This window comes from Nannospalax galili, unplaced genomic scaffold, assembly GCF_000622305.1.
Source record: "Nannospalax galili isolate Female #2095 unplaced genomic scaffold, S.galili_v1.0 scaffold619, whole genome shotgun sequence".
In the NCBI taxonomy this organism is placed as follows: domain Eukaryota; kingdom Metazoa; phylum Chordata; class Mammalia; order Rodentia; family Spalacidae; genus Nannospalax; species Nannospalax galili.
This window is the reverse complement of record NW_008344186.1, coordinates 1,131,889-1,148,896: the sequence shown is the minus strand read 5'-3', so window position 1 is coordinate 1,148,896 and position 17,008 is coordinate 1,131,889. Positions and strand designations below refer to the sequence as shown.

Genomic DNA, 17,008 nt, shown 5'->3' with positions numbered 1-17,008 from the left:
TCACCTCAGTGATGCTGGTCTCTTGTTACTTACAGCTGATTTTTCAGCCCCAGCTAACCAGCATCAATTGTCCCAGTAAAGCAAAGGTTTTCCTTCAGGTTCTGGTCTCTTCTTAACCACAACCAATTCTTCAGTCCCAGCCGACCAGAACTCACAGATTCTCAATCCAAAAATCTCACACAGACAGCCCTGATAGAGTCTCTGCTTTCCTTTGAAGCTTCACAAGCCAGGCCTCCATCATCCACAACTCTTTCAACATAACTGCTCCAAGCGCCACAGCAACAAACTCTGAGCACGCAACGGCTTTTCCAGCCCAAAGTTCAGAATGCTTCCACAATCCTCCTAAAAATACCAAGGTCAGGTCTGTCACAGCAATATCCCACTCTTTGGTACCAATTTCTATCCTAGTTTGTCTCTTCATTGCTGTGACAAAACACTGACCAAAACCAACTTGGGGAGGAAAGGGTTTATTTATCTTACATATCCCAGGTCACAGTTCATCCGGGAGCCCAAGGTAGGAACTCAGGGCAGGCACCTGGAGGCAGGATCTGGACCACAAGCCATGGAGGAACACTGTTTACTGGCTTGCTCCCCTGGCCCCTGCTCAGCCTGCTTTTTCATGCAACACAGGCCCACCTGCCCAGGGGTGGCACCGCCCACAGTGGGCTGGGCCCTCCCACATCACTCAGCAGTCAAGAAGGCCCCACATACATGACCACAGGCCAGTCCAATGAAGGCAATTCCCCAATTGAGGCTCCCTCAACCCAGGTGTGTCAAGTTGACACTAAAGCTATCCAACATAGTCTCCAATATTGAGCCTCATGGCCTCTGGATGGTTCTCTTGACTTGGATGCCAGAGATCTTGGATTCAACATGCCTTTCAGGGTCTATAAATTGCTTTTGCTTCTGTCACAGAGGCTGTGATGGGCTTCTACCCATAATCCTACATGCTTTATGCAATCACTCACTTAGCACATGATGACCATGGTGACACAGAAACAAAAAAATAAAGGCATTCTTGCAGCATAGGTGGCCACCAGGACAGCTGAACCCTGCCTGGTGAGGGTTTGCTCTAAAGCATTTCCTCGTTGGTTAGCCTCTTGCAAGGGCAAATGAGAAACTGAACATGCAAACTGGTGATGGTCAGGTCACAGGTCCTGGCCTGTGCTGTAGTGCTATAGACACTAGTGTTATTGCAGCCTCCATAGCTTCAACCCAGAACAGTTAGGACTTGGGTGGGTGATCATAGTTTCCCTAAAGCTTCCTCCCAATTCCAACTTGGGGATCACCAAAGAAAGCAAATGCTTGCTCTCAGGACTCTCACATGAAGCCTAACTGTCAGAGTTACCTCCAGATCCCATACGCACAGCTTTCCTAGAGCATACCTGGAACCTTCCCTCTGTCTATTATGTGGTAGTCCTCTCCCCTACTTACCTGTGATAAATGATGGAGGCTGATCCCTTGCTGTAGCAAGCTCTGCATACACAGTCTGCTTGTTCACATTTAAAGGGATCTCTGTTTATCACCACAAAATACACCCCATAATTTGATGATCACCCCTCAATTATACAGAAATATCCATCCATCCATCCATCCATTCCATCCATCCATCCATCCATCCATCCATCCATCCATCATCTACCAATCTACCTATCCACCCACACATCAGCTTGAACACCATCTATGAATAACAACATTAAATGGAAACAACAAGAACACAAGGATAGTAGCTGAGAAACACAGAAGTACTGTGTACACATATGTATACATACCCTGCATAAAAATACACATCTAGCTCCAGCTAATGCACAGCTACCTAAAATCTCTGGGGAGGTGGACTATCGCAGAGTGTGTGACTGAGAACCAAAGGTATGCCACCAGGGCCTCATCTAGGGCCATGCTGGACTGTGAATACAGCCTGATGTCAGCAGCAGGTATGTGCCCAGTAGGAGACATGTGTTCTGAGGTGGTGCATGATGCTTGGGAATGTGGTCTGGGAAACACAAAAGAGGTGGGCTTCTCCAATGTGCCAGTAGAGATGCCCAGCTTTAGGAGAAAGGAAAGGTGCTCGCTCCTCCCTGGGTGAGCACTGGGAGCACAGAAGTAAAAGGCAGTCTTGTCACCCAGTAGGACATCCTGGGAGGGCTGGGTCAGTGCCACAACCAGGTGAAGCAAACAGTTGAATGGGCCAGGGAGCCAGTTGGAACCAGGCCTCATGCAGATGTACTTTGGCCTTACCTCCTCAAACTTGTATGCGATCATAGCAAAGGCCTTGAAGATGGCATCAGTTGGGCCCGTAATGGTCACGATTCTCTCTGGGCAGTTTCCCTCCGAGATGTTGATCCTGGCGCCACTCTAAGGTGAGAGTAGAGGAAATGTAGCTGGTGACAGACGAAAACTGTCTAGTGTGGGCTTGGGTTCTCCATGCCTGCAGATATCAGGCACAGACACTAGTGCTGACCCATGTTTACAAATCTCATTCTAAACAGTGAAATCCTTGCCAATAATCCCCTTCTGAGAGGAAAATTTAAGGTTTTATTGTTTTTTGAAACAGCGTCTCATGTAGCCAAACTGGCCTCAAACTCCCTATGTAGTCAAGAATGGCCTTGAACTTCTAATCTTTCTGCCTCTGCTTCTCATGTGCTGGGATTACAGGCATGTGACAAAATGCCCTACCAGAGTGGAATTTTAATTAGCAAGAATCCCAGTGATCCTTAAGAAAGCCTGTGCCCTATGCATCCGAACTCTGTGTGTGCTTCATGTCAGAGACGATTACTCTGTGTCCCATCATCTCCGACGCAGGATGCAGGACATGGCAGGTCCATGAGAGCCACAGGCAGTGCTCTGAAACCCTCATGGCATGGACAAATTGACCTGGACATAGGGTATCATTCAAGGAAAATCACACTCACCTCTTCACGCATTTTCTTCACTGTTTCTCCTTTCTAAAATGGAGACACAGATAGGGAAATCTGTCACTACCAGGTACCGGATACACAGAAAGCACATGGTACAGCCCTGGATGCCAGGAGCTGCCAATACAGAGAGGATGGTGGGGCACTGCCTACTTCCAGTCTGTTCTCCATTCTTGCCTACTCCATGAGTCTCTTTACTTGCTGGGCCAGACAGTTCTCATACAAGCTGGGGGTGCTTCAGGTGAGGAAACCGAGGCAATGGGAAGATGGGTTCAGTTACCCAGGGCATAGCTGGCCAAGTGGGCAGACTCTGCTTGGACTCAGGCCTATTTGCACAGAGGTACCACAAACATGGTACCAGGATGGGTCTATGTGCCAAAGGATGTCCAGTAAGAGAGTATTCAAACATGGTTCAAATACCCTGTTTCATGGGTGGTGACTCTCTGAGATGTTCTTTCCAAAGACAAATATTGGGAAAGAGTTGGGACCCTGAGCAGTTAGAAGTTCCCCCACTAAACACAGGTGCAGGGTCACCAGAGATGGCAAAAATTCAGCATACCAGGAGGGCAGTGTCTGGCCCCCCAGCCTTTCCTCCATCAAAAATCAGGTTTCCAATTGATCCTTTCCCCTGTGGGAATGTGCCTTTTATTTCTGGTGGATAAAGAGGAATTACTACGCTTCTGGAGATTGTTCAGATTATAGGGCTGCTGAAGAGTACAAGCACAGTAATACTTTCCAGGGTATGAAGCCTAGAAGATGTACCAGCCACCACAGTGAGAGTAAGCCATCATAGTGACCAGTTAGAGCCTTGCCAGGGCCAACAGAGAACACTCCTCACTTGGCTTGACCAGAGCCAGGAACCAACCTCATGGTATTGCAGTGTAAAGTAAGGAGGGTGTTAACAGGGCTACCAGGGCAGAGGTCCCTGGGACCTTGACTTCCTCCAGCACAGCACTTTGAACCTGACAAGGGTTGTGTACTTGATGATGCCAATCAGCACCAGGCACTGCTGCTGTCTTTGCTATCCCCTTGCAGTAGAGACCCTGAGACAGACATTGTTCATTCAATAATTACCTTCCCAATGATGCTTCCAACTTCCTGTAGAAAAAGAAAATCACAAAAGATGTCATAGAGTTTAAGAGGAAAATACTCTGGGGCTAATGCTTCAAAAAATAGCCTATCTTCCTAACATGAAAGGAGAATTAATTTTTAAAAAATATTTTATTATTTTTATTTTTTTGTGTATGAGCATATTGCCTGCATGTATGTGAGTGCACCCATGTCATGCAATGCCATGGAGGTCAGAAGAGGGCTTCAGAGTCCCCTGCAACTGGAGTTAAGGCCAGTTCGAATGCCGCGGAGGTCAGAAGAGGGCTTTGGATTCCCCTGGAACTGGAGTTAAGAATGGTTTGTAGCCACCATGTGGGTGCTGGGAATCGAACCCAGGTCCTCTGCAAGAGCAGTCAGTGCTCTTAACCGCTAAGCCATTTCTCCAGCCCCTGAGAATTAATTTTTTTTTAGAGTATTGTGGATGGAACCAGAGCCTTTACCCCTGAGCCATAGCTCTGCCCTGTAGGAGAATTTAAAGTAGTGTCAAGAGGCTGCATCTGCGTTGGGCTGTTTATCTCCTCTGTGACCATTTGGTCACGGCTGGACAGAGGCAGAGCTGAACTTGATCAACAAACAGCCTGGGAGGAGGACATGGTCAGCTGTTTTCCAGATAAACAAGGAGGGAAGGCCACCCAGACAAGTAAGGCCTCAAGGAAATTCTGCCACAAACAGAAGGGATACAGTAACCCATCCCGGAGTCTGTGACGTAAGAACACTGCACTGCTGCTGCTATGGCTTGCTTTTCAAGGCAGGGCACTTGAAGAAGCATTGGCACAGCTGTAGCAGTCCTGTACCTCAATGTCCTGTACCTCAATGCCTGTGGGATGTATGATCACCTGGGCAAGCAGTCACAGCAGGAGCTATGGAGAACAACCTTTTTCAAAATCTGACCTGCTTTTCTCACTACAACTATGCTCTCAGCAACCCAGAGCTGCTGGTAAACCATGTGGAGGCCGCAGCACAGGCTCAGGAAACATTCCGGGGGGTGGGGGCAGCTGTGGCCCTCCTATCACAGGAAGTAGAGGCTGATCTATAGACAGTCCTATCTGGGGATGTACTAGGAGAAGGAAGGTAAGGGTACTCTCTCCACCACAAATAGGGACTTCTGGGTGTACCCACCTACCCTACAAGAGGACATGTTTTCTGGGAATCTGAATACTCCAACATTGCTCTTTCTGTGCCCAGTTCTGGACCAGCTGGAGACCCTGAACAGATGCTGGGGGCTAGATTTCTCAGGGCAGGATGAGCTTGTCTAATGCCTGTCCTGTTGGGCAGGGTGGAGAGATGTGAACACTGGCTATGTGGGGCAGTCTCCTGCTTGTAGGAAACAGGCACTAGGGTATTTAGTGACAGGCATGAGGTCAACCACAGTCTTGAGCAGTTCTGAGAAAAGTATAGTTTAGACTATATTTGCAATAGTTTTGTAAGTCTGAGAGGGTCTAGAATAAGAAGTGCAGAGCAAACCCCTGGCAGGAGGCACCCTGCTTTCTGTTCCACATCTACCTTTCCATGCATCAACAGGCGGATGGTCAGGGTTACGTTCAGGCCACCTTCTGAGACCTTGGATTCCATCTTTCTCCCAAAATGTAGTTCTGGGTGGTGGCCTAAGGTGCTGAGGGTGCTGTGAGGAAGGACAGCTGGGGCCCAGATGGCGTCACCTGGAACAAGAATGCACACTTGTGATCGTGGGTGCTTTCTCCAGTTCTAGAACCACCTCCTAGCCTGTAGGAAACTCAGCCTTCAAGGGAGTAAGTATGCCACTGTCACCAAAACAGACAGAGCCCACCAGGGCAGGGTTCTGGTCTTACCTAACCACATGATCATGGGACAATCACTTAAACTCTCTGGCCTCAGTTTCCTCCACCATAAACAGTATCTCTCCTAGGGGCCAGAAAGCTTAAGGAGCCCCAGGAGAGCCAATGCTGGGCTACCTGCCTGGTGAGCCTCCATTCTTCTAGTGTTTCTTCTGTTCATCTTCCTGTCATACCAGGGAATAGCCCCCAGGATGCCATGACCCACCTCCCTGAGGGGCTCTCTTTGCCCTCAAGGAGCAAAAATGGCTTCTCTACTCAAGTCCCTTTGTACGCAATCAAGAACAATCTTCCCTAATGTTGACTCAATCTCTGGCCACTGAACACTGCTGATGTTCTCCCACTAAAACCCTCAGAAGATAGACGACTTTCCTACACAGTGCTGGTCTATGCTATTTGCATGCTTTCTGTGGACAGTCTCTAATGGCTAGCTCACATAAATTAAGGCTTTGATTTATTACTTGCAGGCAAAGATAGATTATAGGTTGTAATGAGAGTGTTTATAGGAAAGTGACATGATGACTTTGTGCTACTGTGGGTGACATGGGACCAGGCTCTCCTGGTGAGTAATCCTCAGCACCAAGTTCTTCATGGGCTCCAGGCCTGTCACTTCTAAGGGAGCACACAAAGGAGACAACAGCTCACCCCCACCAGGGAGGTGCCAGCCATGCTGGCTAGACGGACACACATCCTAGGAAGGGCTAGAAGATGGCAGTAAAAGTCAGGGAGGACAGAAGAATGGAAGGAGTGGCTATCACAAGGGTTTTAGAATAGACATGAGCTGTCCATTCTATTCTGAGGCTGCCAGACAAGGGAGAAGGCAAATAGGGCATGCTAGACTTCAACTCTACTGGGTGGGCTTGAGAAGCTCTTTGGAAATTAATACCTCATGTGTCAGCTGGCTGTTCTGTGCAAAAAGCACAAGCAAATGTAAAGATTTACTGACCAGGACATTTATACAGGCCCTGAGGAATGCTGGAGCTCGTGAAGAAAGGTCTTAGAAAGGAAAAGAACATCTAGTTCAGGTGACTGATGTAGTATCAAGCAACACATATTTATATACAAATACCCTGTGATAAGCAAAGCCCTCTTTACAGATTCCTGTTTTTGCTAAGGTTTATTTATCAGGTATACAAACTGGATAACACTGTGGCCAGTCTGGGGCCCAGGTTGCCTTTTTAATTAAAGACATCTCTTACCCACCAGGGGGACAGCAGGGCCCTCTGGCCATCTGTTATATAAATATTTGCAGCCCAGGAAAGAGAAAGTGGGTCAGTGCCTGCCCCGGGTGCTTCTGGCTCCAGACTGTCAGCAGCAATCAGTCACTTGGGCCAGTGCCTTTCTGCATCCCAGGATGGGACACAGGGGAGGGGAGAGGAGGAGGGCAGGTGAGGGAGAGAATGACGCTCTGTAGACTGCAGGAGTGAGGAGCTGTCCTGTGAAGTAGATGTTCCCTGAGATTCAAGATGTGGATCTAAAGAAACAACCCTGTTTCTGTCACAGTTCAGAAGCCAGAGTTCTTGGCAGGGCTGGAGTGAACAAGCCCCTAGCTGACCCCACAGTACCTGCTGTTTATGATGACATGAGACTGTCCCAGGCCTTGCCTTCACCCAGCCTTCACTGACCTGGCTACCCAGAACTTCGTGGCTACTAGAGAATAAAGAGACAAAGCAGCTTCCAAAAGGAATGCAGTGCACTACTCTGCACACGTCTCTCGAGGCACACCAGACTGCTGGGCCCACCTGGGACCCCTTCTCTCTTAGGGTTGGGAGCCCCCTCCCCTCCTGAGGCTCATCCCTGCTCTTGTGGCCTTTTAGTTCATCTCTCTGTTCTCTTCAGTGTTGGGGATGTAAGATACTCAATCAGAGGCAGAGGAGAAACAAACACAATGGCGTTAAGGACTGAAGTGTGGAGAGACCAGGGTATTTTCTTAAGGCATAAAGGGTAAGAGTTGCTTGGCTAGGGCGAATTCCAAGACAGCCAGCAGCAAAGGGGTCTGGGCTACACTTGGTCAGCTGTGGTTTTAAATGTCACATTATGGATAGCATCTAGAGATAAGCCTTAATCCAGCACACGCCCTACACCTGAACTCCCAGGACAGTTGTCTGAGATAGGTGCATAGATTTCTGACATGGCATTTGATATGTGCAACAAATGGAACCCCTATCTTTTCAGACCTGCCTGCCTGTCTCTATTCAACTGCCCAAGTCAAATGTCTATCTTTCTCATCCCATCCTATTCATTAGCAAATCTTTCAGCTCTCCTGTAACCTGGATGCAGAATCCTGTGTCAATCCTCCCTGTGCTCAGGAGCAGCAAGGTAGCAGTGGTGCCCAGACAACCAACACTGACCTTCCTCTCCCGCTCACAGTAGAGTCAAGCCCAAATCCACAGGCCTGAGGGTGAATGCTTCCTATTGTCATCTGTTCTTTTTCCAGAGACTCCACTGTGGGCTTCTGTACTGGCCAGACTCTTGCCTCAGAACTAGGAAGCCCCTCTGTGCTGGATACCTTTAGTTGTGAACTTGACACACCTGCTTAGAGGGACTCTCAATTGAGCAACTGTCTCCCTTGGATTGGCCTGTGGCCGTGACATTTTCTTCACTGTTGAGTGATGTGAGAGGGTCAAGCCCACTGTGGGTGGTGCTATCCCTGGACAGGTGGTCGTCCTGTATTATATAAGAAAGCAGGCTGAGCAGAGGCCAGGCAAGCAAACCAGTAAGCAGCATTCCTCCATGGTCTGTGCTCCAGGTTCCTGCCCTGAGTTTCTGCCTTGGCTTCCCCTGATAATGGATTGTGCTGTAAGTCAAATAAACCCTTTCCTCCCCAAGTTGGTTTTGGTCAGCGTTTTCATCACAGCAATAGCAAACTAGAATACCCTCCTTCTAAGGTTCAGTTGGGAGCTACCTGGACACTTACTGCTCTTAGAACTGGCTCCACCAGCACACAGGATAACCAACTGCTTGCACTGGCTTAGAGATAAACTTTGCACTCCTGTGAAGACAGCCAACAACAAAGAAAGAGAGAAAGGCAAGCAGAGGTAACAGTCATCAAGAATACGAAAGCATGAAAGAGAGAAAGGCGACGGAAAGCTGTCTGAGTGTGGGGGATATTGTTGACGAAGTAGGCAGGCCTGAGGATGGGCCCTCCTGAAGACTCTTCTCAGTCACTGTATGCAGCCAGCCTGGGCTGTCAGCCCCAGAAAGAATGACCACAGCTGCAGAGACCCCCTCATTCAATCCCTGGGATGTGCTGGGCCTGCTGAGGCATACCTTAAGGGGTATATAGCTTTTATAAAACGTGATCTGGCAAAGTGTACCCTATAATATCTATAATCTTTAAATAAGAATGATTTTTTTTAAATGATCCCAAAAGCACAGGAAACAAAAAGCAAAAATAGATAAAAAGCTTCTGTCTAGCAAAGAAAACTATCAGCAGAATGGGAGAAAACATCTAGGACCCAAACCTCTGATAGAGAGGACATCTTAAAATAGATATGGATAGGATAGCAAGGACTTCAATACATACTTCTCAACAGAAGAGAAATGCAAATTAGAGAAATGTAAATGAAAACCACAATGAGATACTACCTCAACCCTTTAATGGCTGTCATCAAGAGAGTAAAGGTTAAGTTGCCAAGGAAGGAAAGGGACCCTGTATGGTATTGGTGGCAATGTAATCAGTAAGGCCATTACGGAAAATAGTAAAAATAAGAAGGAGCACTACCATATGACTTGGCAATCCCATTCTTGGACACATATCCAAATCCACAACAGTCAAGACATGAAATCCCTGCTCATATGATTCTATGGTAAAGATGTCAGCATATACAAGTCCCATGCAAACTCAGGCAGACAAAAGCCCAGCATAGAACTGGGAAAATGAACAGCAGGCCTCAATCTTATCTGAAGGAATGTTGGCAACTGATTGCTGCTAGGTGAAGAAGAGCTGATCTTCCTAAAACAAGGGACTCTAGATAGGCTGACTAGACCTCAGTGGATGGACTTGCACTGGGGAATGTTTGGGGACACTGACTTGACACAGTGGGCCTTCACAGGGATGACAGAGCATATGGGCTCCAGTGGGGAGCTTATGAGAGCAGGTGGGGACAGGAGTATAAAGATAATGAAGATTGATTGAGATGTTCTTTATGAAATACACAAAAATTCAATAAACACAAACTTCAAAAAAAAAAAAAGACATGAAATCAACCTAGGTGTCCATCAACTCATGAATTAATAAAGAAAGTGTGATACATACACACAATGGAATACTAATCTGCCCAAAAAGGAGGGGGGGAGCATGTCGTTCATCATAACATGGATGATCATGGATGGCATTAAGTGAAATAAACCAGGCATTGAATTTTTTTTTTTTTTTAAGACAGGATCTCACTGTATACCCCAGCTGGCCTCAAGCTCAGAGATCCACCTGTTTCTGCCTCCTGGGTGCTGGGAATAAAAGTGTGCACCACAACTCCTGACTTAAATGTGGAATCTTAAAAGGTTGAACTCACAGAAGCAGAGAGTGTAAGGTGAGTGGAGGATTGGAAAATTTGGTTAAAGGGCATAAAGTTTCAGACAGGAGGAACACTTGCTAATGAGATATTATTGTGCAGCATGGTCATTATAGTTCACAATATCATATTCCCCAAAATTGATGAGAGTCCATAGTGAATGTTCTCAGCATGAAAAGGTAAGTAGATGAGGTGGTGGATATATTAATAAATCTGATTGAATCATTTTGTACATACAACATTAACAATGAAAACTTAGTAACATATGAAAATAATTATACACAGTAACTAATCTTCCAGTAATGCAGGCTGGTTCAGGATTTGGAAATCAACCACTGCAATCCACCATATTAACAGAAGAAAGAAGGAAAGCTGCATGGTCATATTAACAGGTGTAGAAAAGCATTTAACACATTCCAATATCTACCAAAGATTAGAAGGGAAGGAAGGGTGGGAGGGAGGAGGAAGGAGGAAGGAAGGAAGGAAGGAAGGAAGGAAGGAAGGGGAGGGAGGAGGAAGGAAGGAAGGAAGGAAGGAAGGAAGGAAGGAAGGAAGGAAGGAAGGAAAAAGTCATAGGTGGAAATGTAGGAAACTTCTTCCATTTGGTAAGGGCACCTACAAAAGAACACCTTACTTAACTCTGCTGTGTCAATGCCCAGACACTCTTTTTTTTGTATGTGGTACTGGAGATCAGATTCCATGTTAAGCAAGCACTGAGCTGTACCCCTAGCTCTTGCCATTCTTGCTTTGGAATACATGGTGGGGCATACGCTGCTTGATGCCCAGTGAGCTCTTAGTACCTGAGGACAGACCATACCACCCTCTTACTGGCACCCTAGTACATCTTCCCACTGCCATGCAACTCAATCTAGAGCCAACTATCTGTCCCTAAGGCTTCATCTACCATGGTCTCCTGCTCCCATAATCCAGCTTGATAGCTGCCTTGGGGGTCAGCTGAGGCTCTTATCCATGTCTCAGGGACTTGTGGAGGACAGCACTCTCAACAGCTCCATCTTACCTGGGTCTATAACCTTCACCAGGTTCTTCTGCGATTAGCCGGTCCTCCCTGAACCCCTCTGTACTGTGTAGGGAGAGGTCACATGTTCTCTGTGTTAGTCTGTTTTGTGTTGCTGTAACAAAATATTGAGCTGGTACTTTATAAAGGAAAAGAGGCTTACCTGGCTCATGATTCTGATGGCTGGAGGTTCCAAACAGCAAAGCTCTGGTGTCCTAGTGAGGGCCTCTAGCTACCTCACAATATGGCAGAATAACAAAGAAGAAATAGCCACATGCAAAAACGGGCCAAGGGCATAGGATGGCCTCCCTTCATAACCTGCTGTCAAAGACCTAACTCTGGAGAACCTACATTAATCCCTTCCATGGGCAGAGCCCATGACCCAACTTGCCTTGCACTAGGCCCTACCTCTTACAGACTCCACCACCTCAACAGTGTCCCTGTCGACCATGTTTCCAATACATGGGCTTCTGGAAAATCACTCAAGACATTCAGACCACAGCAGTCTCCTTCATTTACCACTGAATCCTACTCCTGGCGTAAAGGGGGCTCATTTAAGAAACAGATGAAAACATAACAATGACTACTGAGTCCAACTCAATTCCATGGCCTCACAAAATACTCTGAAATTAGAACTTAGTGATTTCTGTACTTGATACTCATGTACATCTAGGATTATCTAGTCAGACATCCATACCCACAGGTTCCACATCCTTGGATTTAATCAACTGCAATTTGAAAGTTTGCGTTCCAGAAAGTTCCTACAAGTAACATTTGAATTTACCACAAGCCTAACATGAATACTGAATCCACATCCTGCTGTTCATTGCTGCTTAGAGTCTAAGTCTCTCCAGTGCACAGTTGGAGCATCATTCTCTCATGTTAGTTTTGCCTGTCTTGAAAATGTACATTTTTTTGTCATTATTTCCAAACTATTTATATAATATTTGTATTATATTCAGGTATTTTTGAGTCATTTGAAGATAAATATACAGAAGAATATATCACGTGCAATACTGCACCATTTTATAGAAGGGACTCAACACTGAATTTCAGTGTCCTTGAGGCCCTAAGCCAGTTCTGAAGCTGTGTCTCCTTACTCTCCCAAGGCACTCACCTGCTTTTTCCTATATTTACTCACTGAGATTTGCTAGGGGTGAGGCAGAATGGAGGAGGTATAGACTTAGGGTGTGGGGGTTCCATGAGAGATGGTCACAGTCACATTAGGAAAAAGCATATAGAATCAGAACCCTGGTGCCCGAGGTCCACATCCACTTAAGGCCCAGGCATGTCTTAGCAGGGCATCTGGAGATCTGGCCCCCTGCACCCAAAGTGACCATTGTTTCACTTAAGGCTCCAACCTGAAGTGTGAATTCACCTATTTTCAGAGGAGAGGGGTAACATACTGACAAAAGGCAGGGGTCTCCTCAAGGCCAGTAAAACAGACCAGGAAAACTGTCCTAAAAAAGAACCCAACCCACACCATAAAACAAAACCCTATCTTAGCCTATCAAGTTCTTGAATTTAATGACCGCTTTATCTTTCTTTTGTTTGAGCAGCTCCAATGTGGAAGGCTTGGTTTTGTTCCTGATTCCCTAAGTTTCTGGCTATTTTATAATCTCCTTCCTTCTGCGTGGTTGCTTTGGTTTTCTTTTTCTTTACGATTCCTCAAATGGAAACTCAAAGAACTGTTCAACCTTTCCTCTTTTTTTAATATATTTCTTACTGTCAGTTTCTCTAGGGGCCTGATTTACTTATATCCTTTACATTTTTTCTATTTTTCTGGTCCTATCACTTTTCTTTGATAATTCTTTGATCAGTGATTAATTCTTTGATTATTCAGGGGGAATGTGCTTTGATTTCTAAGTATTTGGAAATTTTCTAGTTCTCTTTGAGTACTGACGTACATTTCAATTCCACTCTGGCTAGAAAGTATACTTCATGGTATTTCAACTGTTTAAATGTTAAGACTTTCAGAACACACAGACTACAGTCTTCTGAGGTAATTCCCGCATGCACAGCAAATGGTGTGTATTGCTTCTCTCACCCCACAGTCTGAGGCTGGAATCAGTTTCTCCCATCTGTTTTTTTCATCAGCCTAGTTAACTGGCATTGATTGTCACAGGATGGCTCCTGTCATCTCCATTGTTATATACATTTCTTACTTAATTAGTTTTTCAGTCCTAAAAATCTCCATTTTGTTCTTTTCAGACCTTTTATTTCTTCTGGGACTTTTTGTTTTTAAATTTATTTCAAAAGAGTAAGTCCTGGTTCCCAGTAGCTGAAGTATCTGATCATCTAGCCCTGGGGTCAGCCACCAATCATCTTTCTCACCATGTGTTGAGATTCTTGGTTCTTTATGGCAATGTGGACACTAGACTAGCCTCTTGGACACTCTGAACATTGTGATTCATCTATAAATGTTGCTTAAATCTTATGCCAAATGACACTTCATTGCACCAGCAGAAGTTCCAGGTGGCCAAGCCCATGGCTTCCTATGGGCTGCAGTTCCAATGTCAGTGCAGCTTTGAATGGTTTTGCAGTGATATTCTGTTGGGCCCACATGTGCTGCCCAGTGTCCACATAGCCTGGGGGATCATCACCCTGTAGTCCTTTTGTCAAAGGTTTTGCTGTGCTATGTACAGTCAGATTCACGCATAAAGCGCTCAATCCAAGGAGTTACACGGGACATAAGTAAGGGATCACTTTTCTCAAACCCATCCTCTGGTAGATCCCAATACCTGCTGGCTCCTCCTGGCGAAAAGTGACAGTCTTCTGACCTTGCTTACTACTGCATCTGCTTCCAGGACCAGGGATGAGTTGACAGAGAGAAGTGATGGTTGTAGTCCTCATACCCTGGGCCTTGTCCTTTTGCTATATAGGCAGATACCCCTTCCTCTGTGTTTAGGTATACTGGCCACCACTGCCTTCAGCAACCAACAGGGAATGGAAAAAACAGAAAGCAAAGCAAACAGTGGGGCCTCTCTGCTCTGTCTACAGGACCCTCCCTGTTCCACATATGGAAGTACAGCACTGCTTTCTGATATTCTGGTTTGTACTTTTAGGCAGGGCTGCCTCTGTGTCCAAGCAGGGACCCTATGACTGGGCCTAGTTTTCTTCCCAGTCTGTCTGTTGTCACTGGCATCATTCTACCTACAAGGCACCATGGATGAGCAGGAAGGACAAAGTGGTATGTATTCCATTTTGACCAAAACCAAACCCTGATTTTTATATTGATTAAAATGGAAAAATCTGTTTATAACGAGTAATATCATAGTGAAATTCTGACAACCAAATTGGCCAAGCATTCCTCTTTTAAAGAACATTGAAATCAACAGATGCTAGTAAAATAAACACTGTTGTAGTGAGAACTGCTATAGAACTGTTCAGCAGCTTCCACCAAGTATGCCTGGTGATGTATGTCTGTGTACACACATTTCCTGTCCCAGCTCAACAGGAGGCTCGCCTCTGTTTCACATGAGCAAGGAGTTGCTATGAATAGAGTCAGCAGGCAGACTCCAGGCCAGGCCCTTGGCCACCAGGAGACCAATTATATACTATTTCCATGTGGATCAAAAAATGAAAGCTAGTGGCTTATGGTTCAGACTGAAAGAGAAGGATTTTCTATTTTCAGTGTCCCGATGGAAAAGCTTTCCTTGGGAGGGAAGTAGAATTCACGGTAAAAGCAGAAACAGATCACAGGTGTCCTGGACCTTGCAGCAACAGTCATTCCCACTGTGGGTACATTTTCCCTAAGTCCTTCAGTATGAGCAGTCTTACATGGATAAGGGCACAGAATACTTCCAGCAACACATCTATGGCCATGCAGCCACAGCGAGTGTCCATTAAGACCAGCAGATTTGGCTAGCCCCCATTACCTGTGCTCTGTTCAGGGCTATACCTAGGGCCTCAGCTGTCTGGAAGAAATGTGGGGTGGGGGCGGGGGGGGGGTACAGGCAAGCCCAAATTTGACTTATTGTTTTTAACAGCTCAGTGCCCACGTCAGGCTGCATGAAGCCATGTCAGCGGAAGCCGACAGAGCTGATTAGCTGCTTCATTCTCCTTGAGAGACTCAAAATGCATCCATGTCCTTGAGGCCATCCAGGCTGGGGCGGGTATTTCCACAATTTAATGCTCTTGTCAGTCACAGTTAGCATTAGAAAGATGTTCAGGACTTATACAACTATGATTTTGGTGAGCATTTGAAATGGCCTGCTCCCTTGTCATTCAAGTGTCAAGGCAAAAAATGACAAGTCTGGGACTAGTAACCTCAGCCCTTCCCTCTTGCTCGGGAGGCTGTGCGTGGGCCTTGTCTGGAATCTGAGGAGCTGTTCTCTTTCTAGACTTCATTCAATGTAGCCAACAGTTCTACTTTAGTTTAAAAAAAAAAGTTCCATTGTAGTAGAAAGTGCCTTGATGCAATCCATGTCAGCATGAACCTTTTAATCTCTTCAGAGGGTGGTGTGATAAGAATAGGAGGTAGGAATTGGCTAGGCAGTTAGGGTAAAAAAGACCCCAAAGAAAAGTAGCCAGTTTCTTGGCTGGAAGTCAAAATGTCCTTGGGCCTCTTAGCAACATACTCTGTTCCAAAGGCCAAAAATGTCAAAAATATTTGGGAGCTCTTATGTAATCCCTAAAAGAGACACAAAAAGAAAGAAAGAAAGAGAGAGAGAGAGGAGAGAGAGAGAGAGAGAGAGAGAGAGAGAGAGAGAGAGAGAGAAAGGAAAGGAAGGAATGAAGGGAGGGAGAGAGGGAAAGAGAAAGAAAGAGAAAGAGGGAGAGAGGGAAGAGAGCGAGAGAGAACGAGAGAGAACAAGAAAGAAAAAGAGGAAGAAAGAGAGAGAGATAAAAAGGAAGAAAAAGTACACAAAGTTGTACTCTTGTTGGGAAGACATGGGAGGTGCTGGAGGGGAGGGGGTGGGCGTGGATTTGATCAAAACACCTTATATGCATGTATAAAATTCTCAATAAAGTTTTTTTAAAAGTTAAAAAAAAATGCCCCCACATCTGGCCCCAACTTCAATATTGCTCAGTAACACCTTCCTTTTGGTATATAAATCTCCAGTTAAAGTTTAAATCAGATACCACCCTCTGCAGATGGCTTAGTTTCTTTTCCTGTTGCTGTGATAAATAGCCTAACAAAAGAAACTTAAGGGAGATTTATTTCAGCTCATGGTTCAAAGCACAGTCCATCATGGTGGGGAAATCCAGGCAGGAGGAGCCTGAAGCAGCTGGATGCATCATGCTCACAAGTAATACACAAAGAGGGATGAATGCACACTGCTGCTCAGTTCCCTTTCTCCATTTACAGTCTAGGAAGCCAGCCAGGGAATGGCCCTGACCACATTTAAGATGGGTCTTCCTATATCAATTAACAAAATCAAGATAATCCCTCACAGCCAGGTCCAGAGGCCTATCTCCCAGGTGAGTCTAAATTCTGTCAAGTTGGCAGTTGACATTATCACCCTCATTCAACCCTGCAAAGGTAAAAATGAAAACAATCATTCTCATCTGGGGAAAGGGAGAATGGCAGCAATCCCCAATGGTCACTGGCACATGCCCCTTGCCTTGTTAGACAAGAAGAGTTCAAGGTCATTTCCTGCAGCCATTCTGAGCGCTCTGGGTCTCACCCAAAAGAGTTGC

The 17,008-nt window shown here is 45.9% G+C and overlaps 1 protein-coding gene across 19 annotated transcripts in view; it reads right to left on the bottom strand.

Moving 5' to 3' along the window:
• Pcbp3 (poly(rC) binding protein 3) overlaps positions 1–17,008 on the bottom strand; it is a 322,999-nt gene that overhangs the window by 50,615 nt on the left and 255,376 nt on the right. For all 19 annotated transcript variants that reach the window (XM_008840452.2, XM_029567084.1, XM_017799974.2 and 16 more), the window contains 4 exons: positions 5,529–5,683; positions 3,990–4,013; positions 2,913–2,945; positions 2,239–2,355 (listed from right to left, as the gene is read on the bottom strand). In XM_008840452.2, coding sequence (XP_008838674.1) covers positions 2,239–2,355; positions 2,913–2,945; positions 3,990–4,013; positions 5,529–5,597 — 243 coding nt within the window. In that variant the 5' untranslated portion in view covers positions 5,598–5,683. The remainder of the gene's footprint in view (positions 1–2,238; positions 2,356–2,912; positions 2,946–3,989; positions 4,014–5,528; positions 5,684–17,008) is intronic.